Source organism: Sapajus apella, unplaced genomic scaffold, assembly GCF_009761245.1.
Source record: "Sapajus apella isolate SASKATOON/1434 unplaced genomic scaffold, GSC_monkey_1.0 scaffold77, whole genome shotgun sequence".
NCBI lineage: Eukaryota > Metazoa > Chordata > Mammalia > Primates > Cebidae > Sapajus > Sapajus apella.
In genome coordinates, this window is record NW_022437017.1 from 8,918,938 (window position 1) to 8,927,679 (window position 8,742).

The 8,742-nt window shown below is 51.2% G+C and overlaps 1 protein-coding gene across 1 annotated transcript in view; it reads right to left on the reverse strand.

Moving 5' to 3' along the window:
- Nucleotides 1–7,902, reverse strand: part of TMPRSS9 (transmembrane serine protease 9) — a 69,896-nt gene extending 61,994 nt beyond the window's left edge. The window contains exon 1 of the mRNA XM_032252496.1: nt 7,899–7,902. Within this exon, the coding sequence (XP_032108387.1) occupies nt 7,899–7,902 (4 nt within the window). The remainder of the gene's footprint in view (nt 1–7,898) is intronic.
- Nucleotides 7,903–8,742: the final 840 nt, after the last annotated feature.

Sequence of the window (8,742 nt, forward strand, 5' to 3'; positions counted from 1 at the left end):
TGGATCCTGACCTGCCAATCACAGTTCCCACCCCTCCATCCCCATCAGTGATTAGTCCACACTGGATCCTGACCTGCCAATCACAGTTCCCACCCCTCCATCCCCATCAATGATTGGTCCACACTGAACCCTGACCTGCCAGTCACAGTGCCAGCCACCGCACCCAGCCCGAGCATTTCCTTTAGGGACCTTCCTTGTAGAAGTTACTGCTCTCTGCTTTGGTTTGCTCACAAGCTACGTGTCCTGAAACCAGCTGGCATAGACCTTGGCTCCATGGCTAAACAGGTCCGGTGGAGGAACTGGCTCTGGGTGGGACTGCACCTGACTGACTCTGGTGTCCGCTGAGGTCCTTCTCTGGTAGAGACTTCTGCCCCCCACCCTGTCGCTTTCTGATCTCTTCCTCCAAGGCTCTGACTTCATCCTTTCCTTCTGTTGGTTACCAAGATGGCAGCCAATGGTCCTACACTTAACATGTGGTGGTTTACCAGCCCCATCTTGGTGACCATGCCACATGTACATCTCTACCAGAGAAGGACCTCAGCGGACACCAGAGTCAGTCAGGTGCAGCCCCACCCAGGGAGCCCCCCTGCCCAGAGGGGCTCATAACTCTGCTTCTATTAGTTGAACCATAGGAAACTAATCTTGTTCTATAGATTTTAGTCTTTAAAAAGTGGCAGTTTTGGCCAGGCGCGGTGGCTCACGCCTGTAATCCCAACACTTTGGGAGGCCGAGGCGGGTGGATCACGAGGTCAAGAGGTCGAGACTATCCTCGCCAACATAGTGAAACCCTGTCTTTACTAAAATACAAAAATTAGCTGGGCATGGTGGTGCGTGCCTGTAGTCCCAGCTACTCTGGAGGCTGAGGCAGGAGAATTGCTTGAACCCGGGAGGCGGAGGTTGCAGGGAGCCGAGATTGCACCATTGCACTCCAGCCTGGCGACACAGTGAGAATCTGTCTCAAAAAAAAAAAAAAAAAAGGGCAGTTTTAAAAAGTTGAAACTCAAGGATTCATAAGAACTTGGTGGCCTGCTTGGGTCTTACGCACCCTCTTGAGTTCATCACTGATGGAATGGAGGGGTGGGAACTGTGATTGGCAGGTCAGGATCCAGTGTGGACCAATCACTGATGGGGATGGAGGGGTGGGAACTGTGATTGGCAGGTCAGGATCCAGTGTGGACCAATCACTGATGGGGATGGAAATGCTCGGCCGGGTGCGGTGGCTGACACCTGTAATCCCAGCACTTTGGGAGGCATAAGCTGGTGGATTACGACGTCAGGAGTTCGAGACCAGCCTGACCAACATGGTGAAACCCCATCTCTACTAAAAATACAAAAAAAAAAAAAAAATTAGCCGGGCATGGTGGTACACGCCTGTAATCCCAGCTACTCAAGAGGCTTAGGGAGTAGAATTGCTTGAACCCGGGAGGTGGAGGTTGTGGTGAGCCGAGATCAGACCACTGCACTCCAGCCTGGGTGACAGAGCGAGACTCCATGTCAAAAAAAACCCCACAAAAACTAAAGGAAATGCTGCTCTTCCCCTCCTCCGTTGCTGCCTAAAGAAGAACATGACAGAGTTAACAACACACCATCAGGTTTATCCACCATATGCACTCGGTGTCCAGTCCACTAAGGCCGTTAGAGACTCACAGGCGAGGGGTCAGCGCCAGCCGGTGGCCAGAGGAGGAATCTTCCTCCAAGAACGTCTTCCAAGCCTGGGTACAGGCTCCCCGGAGACAGCCAGATCAACCCAGCGGCCTCAAACAGGGTCTTTGAGGGTTTTTTGTTTCCTTTTTCTGAGGCAGAGTCTGGCTCTGTCGCCCGGCTGGAGTGCAGTGGTTATGATCTCGGCTCACTGCAACCTCTGCCTTCTGGGTTCAAGTGATCCTCTAACCTCAGCCTCCCAAGTAGCTGGGACTACAGGAGTCCACCACCACACCTTGCTAATTTTTGAATTTTTAATAGAGAAAGGATTTCACCAGATTGGTCAGGCTGGTCTTGAACTCCTGACCTCAGGTGACCCACCCGCCTCGGCCTCCCAAAGTGCTGGAATTACAGGTGTAAGCCACTGCACTAGGCCTACCCTGCCTCTCTTATTAATAGTTAAAAAAAAAAAAGGCCGGGTGCAGTGGCTCACGCCTGTAATCCTAGCATTTTGGGAGGCTAAGGCCAGGAGATCACGAGCTCGATAAATCGAGACCATCCTGGCCAACATGGCGAAACCCCATCTCTACTAAAAATACAAAAATTAGCCAGCCGTGGTGGCCCGTGCCTGTAATCCAAGCTGCTCGGGAGAGTGAGGCAGGAGAATTGCTTGAACCGAGGTTGCAGTGAGCCAAGATCCCACCACTGCACTCCAGCCTGGGTGACAGAGTGAGACTCCGTCTCAAAAAAAAAGAGTGTTGAGAGAAATCATCATGAAATGGACAGGCAGGACTTTGAGCCTCTCCCGGTTACCTAAATGCAAGGAAAAGGAATCTTGGGTGCTGATGCAGTACCTTGGGAAGAAAACAGTGTTGCCCCAGAGGCAACAGAGCTCCGTGGCTTGGGAAAATGTTATAAAGCCCAGATATGCCCAATGTACACAAGCTTCTAGACTCCTCTCAACTCCTCAAGGACAGACGTGAGCCTTCGTTACCTCTGCCTTGCTCAAGTCTCCCTGTAAATTACTTTGCAAACAGTTGGTGCAGTCAAAAGCATCTGCTGCTTCCGTGAAAAGCTTACAAGTTAACCAAGGAATAAATCAGCCTGGTGTGGCCACATACAGTGACTCACGCCTGTAATCCCAGCACTTTGGGAGGCCGAGGTGGGCGGATCACGAGGTCAAGAGATCGAGACCATCCTGGACAACACGGTGAAACCCCGTCTCTATTAAAAACACAAAAAAATTCCCCGGACGTGGTGGCGGGCGTCTGTGGTCCAAGCTACTTGGGAGGCTGAGGCGAAAGAATCCCTTGAACCCAGGAGGTGGAGGCTGCCGTGAGCCGAGATTGCACCACTGCACTCCAGCCTAGTGACAGAGCAAGACTCCGTCTAAAAAAATAATAATAATTAGCCTGGTGTATATTAGCTTCACAAAAAGTCGGCTGAAAACCTCCAAGTTGCCCCCTCCCTAGGTCACATGTACAGCAAAGGACGCAAAAGCTGGCCAGGCACGGAGGCTCACGCCAGCGACCCCAGCACCTTGGGAGGCCGAGGCGGGTGGATCCCTTGAGGCCAGGAGTTTGAGACCACCCTGGCCAACATGGAGAAACCCCATCTCAACTAAAAATATAAAAATTAGCTGGGGATGGTGGCACACACCTGTAATCCCAGCACTTTGGAAGGCCAAAGTGGGCAGATCACTTGAGGCCAGGAGTTTGTGACCAGCTTGGCCAACACAGCAAAACCCCATCTCTACTAAAAAAAAAAAAAAAATTAGCCAGGTGTGGTGGTCCACCTACAATCCCAGCGACTTGGGAGGCTGAGGCATGAGAATCACTTGAACCCGAAGGCGGAGGTTGTAGTGAGCTGAGATTGCTTCACGCACTCCTGCCTAGGTGACAGAGGGAGACTATGTCTCAGAAACCAATAAATACATAAGAATCAAAGAAAAAAAAAGCAACAGCTGGAGGCTGGATTCGTCCTGGGTGAATTACCCATCTCATTACTATGCAAGGTCCATTTAAAACCCAAGTTTCTGGCTAGGCACATGGCTGACACCTGTAATCCCGGCACCTTGGGAGGCCAAGGCAGGAGGATCACTTGAGGCCAGGAGTTGAGACCAGCCTGAGCAACACAGCAAGACTTCATCTACACAAAAAATTAAAATAATTAGCCAGGCGTGGTGGTGCACACCCGATGTTCCAGTGACTTTGGAGGCTGAGGCAGGAGGATCATTTGCGCCCAGGAAGTCCAAGCTGCACTGAACTGTGACTGAGCCACTGCACGCCAGCCTGCGTGATAGAGCAAGACCTTGTCTCAAGAAAAAATAAATGTTTTAATTTAAAAAAAAATTTAGAACACTCATATTTCTACACTGAAATAAATTCTTACCAAGCTGCAAAGTCCATTTTGGGGTTAAAAAAAAAAAAAAGGCAGCCAAAAACAAACTCATTCAGTGCTGCGCAGACCAACAATCAAACCTGCCTGTTTTGATGAATCTTTCTCTTATCACTCAGATGCCGTGGAGACAGTCGGTCTCAGACGAGCGGACGTTTTAATTCAGAGAAAGGCGCAGAGAGAAGGTTCTGGAAGGTCCTTCACACCGCTAATCTCAGAGTACAAATTATCTTCTAGAGTTTGTTTTATTATCTTTTTTTTTTTTTTTTGCAAAGACTGGGGGTGGGAGAGAATGAAATACCCAAGTAGAAGGAGGGAAGATAGCTGATTCCAAGAAACGAGAGTGGGACCACAGGTGACCCTGAGGCGGGAGAAAGCCCCGGACAAGAGGAGGCGGCATTTATTCATTTATTTTTTAAAGCAACGTAGGAGGAGGGTAAGTTACCTGCCGGGTTTGAGAGCTACGGGAGAATGCCCCAGGCAAACCAAAGAGAGAAATGCGTAGCTATAAAACCAAAGAGATGCCGGGTGCGGTGGCTCATGCCTGTAATCCCAGCACTTTTGGAGCCTGAGGCAGGTGGATCACAAGGTCACGAGTTCGAGACCAGCCTGGCCTGCATGGTGAAACCCCGTCTCTACTAAAAATATAAAAATGAGCCAGGCATGGTGGAGGGTGCCTGTAATCCCAGCTCCTCGGGAGGCTGAGGCAGGAGAATCACTTGAATCCGGGAGCAGAGGTTGCCATGAGCCGAGACCACGCCATTATACTCCAGCCTGGGCAACAGCATGAGACTCTGTCTCAAAAGTAAATAAATAAATAAAACAAAGAGATCAGTAGGAGGAGACTCGCGTGCCCGTGTTACATGAAAAAACTTTGAGAAGGATGGACATGTGATCTCAGGTCTGAACTGTGCACCAAGAGACAGGGAAGAAAAAAGAAGGGGCCGGGCGTGGTAGCTCACGCCTGTCATCCCAAGACTTTGGGAGGCCAAGGTAGGCAGATCGCTTAAGGTCGGGAGTTTGAGACCAGCCTGCCCAACATGGTGAAACCGCATCTCTACTAAACATACAAAAATCAGCCAGGCGTTGGGACGCTTGCCTGCACTCCCAGCTACTCAGGAGGCTGAGGCAGAAGAATCGCTTGAACCCAGGAGGTGGAGGTTGCCGTGAGCTGAGATTCCACCACAATCACTGATGTCTCCAAACTGAGCCTGTGGCTCAACCAGCCTCCAGCCCAACAGACACCACTTTCCAGGAATCCTCTGGCCCGGGCGGGAGGCAGGAGGTCCGACTCTCATCCCAACATGGTGGTGAGGGCACCAAGTGACTCATTTCACTTTGGGGTGACCAGTTGTCCTGGCTTGCTCAAGGCTATTCTAGCTGTGTTCTGTCGTTGTTGATGTTGTTTTTAGGACAGAGTCTCACTCTGTGGCCCGGGCTGGAGTGCAGTGGCATAATCTGGGCTCTCTGCAACCTCCACCTCCCGGGTTCAAGACAGTCTCCTGCCTCAGCCTCCTGAGCAGCTGAGGTTACAGGCACCTGCCACCACATCCAGCTAAAAAAAAAAAAAAAAAAACTTTTTTCAAGACAGAGTCTCACTCTGTCGCCCAGGCTGGAGAGCAATGGCGGTGGTCTCAGCTCACTGCAACCTCCACCTCCCTGGTTTGAGTGATTCTCCTGCCTCAGCCTCCCGAGGAGCTGGGACTACAGGCACACGCCACCACACCTGGCTGATTTTTGTATTTTTAGTAGAGACGGGGTTTCACTATGTTGGCCAGGCTGGTCTCGAACTCCTGACCTCGTGATCCACCCGCCTCATCCTCCCAAAGTGCTGGGATTACAGGCGTGAGCCACCTAGCCAGGCAGCTATTCCAGCTTTAACCTGGAATCTGGGACATTCAGCCAACCCACCCACTTCCATCTTCATCTGTCAGGAACCACCTGGAGCCGTGTGGGGCCACCCCGGAGGGACTAGGCAAGGACTGTGCGAGCAGAGGCATGAGCTACTGTGAATGAGGCAGGAGCAACGTCTGTTTCCAGACTCCAGATGAGGCCGGCCGGGGAGAGTCCTGGCTCAGGGCCAGCGTGTCCTTAATGCCACTCTGAGAACTGCCAGTGTCTGTTTTCAAACAGGAGTGAGCTATCGGCTCAGAGCCTTCGCAGAGGACAGCCGGGGCCAGGGAGCAGGGCGACAGGAGGGAGGCATTGACCTTGGGAGAAAAATTAAAGCAAGCTCCAAAAACCTTGGTCATCAAGATATCACGCATTTTTTTTCTTTAAGAGATAGAATAAGGCTCCATCACCCAGGCTGGAGTGCAGTGGCGCGATCCCAGCTCACTGCAGCCTTTAACTCCTGGGCTCAGCCTCCTGAATAGATGGGACTACAAGTGCATCCCACCACGCCACGTTAATTTTTTTTTTTTTTTTAAATTTTTGTAGAAATGGGGTCTTGCTGTTTTCCAGTCTGGGCAATATATGTATTTTTTGAGACAAAGTCTCTCTGTCCCCAAGCTGGAGTGCGGTGGCACGATCTTGGCTCACTGCAACCTCTGCCTCCTGGGTTCATGTGATTCTTCTGCCTCAGTTTCCCAGGTAGCTGGGATTACAGGCGTCTGCCACCACACCCAGCTAATTTTTGAATATTTTGTAGAGATGGGGTTTTGCCACGTTGGTCTTGAACTCCTGACCTCAACTGATCTGCCAGCCTGAACCTCCCAGAGTGCTGGGATTATAGGCATGAACCTAGGCTTGGCCATCCCCGGTGGAGTTTCTGATGAGATCACAACCCAGGCAACACTCTATGATCGCAGCCTTGTCAAACCCAGAGCAGAGGATCCAGCCACACCATTCCCAGACCCCAACCCACAGAAACCACATAAAACCGTGAAACAGCAGGAGCTGTTTCCAGTTGCTGCATTTGTGGTAATTTGCAGAAAACGAGGCAAAGTGCAGTGGTTCAGGTCTGTAATCCCCGCAGGTTGGTAGGCTGAGGCAAGAGGATTGCTTGAGCCCAGGAGTTTGAGAAAAGTGATGAAAACTTTTTTTTTTAGAAACCTGGGTTGGGCAGGGCACGTTGGCTCACGCCTGTAATTCCAGAACTTTGGGAGGCCAAGGCGGGTGGGTCACCTGAGCTTAGGGGTTCAAGACCAGCCTGGCCAACATGGAGAAACCCCATCTCTACTAAAACCACGAAAATTAGCCGGGCGTGGTGGCGGGCGCCTGTCATCCCAGCTACTCGGGAGGCTGAGGCAGGAGAATTGCTTGAACCTATGAGGTGGAGGTTGCAGTGAGCTGAGATCGTGCCACTGCACTCCAGCCTGGGTGACAGAGCAAGACTCCGTCTCAAGAAAAATAACAGAAAGCAAAAAACGCCCAGGTTTACCCTTGATGCCCTGGCCCACCCCCACCCAGTCCATCCAAAAACACTGTCAGACTGTCTGCAGGACAGACCTAGAACTGGGCCCCTAAACCATGTCTAGTCTGGTCGAAGCAGTGTGTCACCGAGGCAGACGAAATGGCACTTCCATCCTCCACTCGCTGCGTCTATTCTCAACAGGGAGCCTCAGGGAGACAGCTGAGACCCACATCAGATGGCATCCCGCCTCTGCGCAAACCTCCCCCCGCCCCGTGATGCAGTCTAACTGTCCGCATCTCCAACCCCTCCCTCCTCAGCCCCAGCTGCACGGGCCTCCTCGCTGATCCCCAAAGGCACAAAGCACGGAGCAGCCTCAGGGCCTTTGCACGGGCTGTGTCTCCTGCCCGACATCCCCAGCTCTAGCCTCCTGCCAGCCATCCTACTATACCCTTCCCATTCTCTGCTTTATTTTTATTTTTTGTCTGTCAAGTTTTGCAAGCCGCACCCATGGGAGTAGACGGTAGGAAGCTTCAGCCAGCACGCACAGCCTGGAGCTGCGTAATTCCCATTCATCTTCCCTTGAGCACTGGAAAAGGGAGCCAGGAAAAAACAGCCACCATGTTTCTCTCCATTCTGCAGCCTAATGTTTACTGAAAGAGCATGCTGTTTCCCCTGCACCTCCGGCCCTACAAACCCAGAGGAGCTGTAACACTGGAAAACATGCCTTTCGTAAAAATAAGTGGGTAAGGCCGAGCGCAGTGGCTCACGCCTGTAATCTCAGCACTTGCGGACACCGAGGCAGGTGGATCACTTGAGGTCAGCAGTTCCAGACCAGCCTGGTCAACATGGTGAAACCCCGTCTCTACTAAAAATATGAAAATTAGTCAGGTATGGTGGCATGCAGCTGTAATCCCAGCTACTTGGGAGGCTGAAGCAGGAAAATTGCTTGAACCTGAGAGGGAGGTTGCAGTGAGCCGAGATTGTGCCATTGCACTGCAGCCTGGGCAACAGGGTAAGACTCCATCTCGGGAAAAAAAAAAAAGTAAGTAGACAGGCATTTTCGGTGTGACAAGCATTGCATTAAATATTATTTATGCTCAACGTCTCATTTATTGCCACAGTTCTCCTGGGAAACTGGTTCTATTCTGACCAAAGATGAATTGGAGGCACAGAGAAGTTAGGTAGCTTGCCCAAGGTTATAGATGTGGTGGCTTTTATGTATGTCCAAAAATTATTTGCTCTCCTCACCTAGCAGAGCCTAATTTGCCTTCCTTTGAGTGTGCATTGGACTTACTGACTCGCTTGTAACGAATAGAATGTACCAGAAGCAACGGAGCAAGACTTCTGAG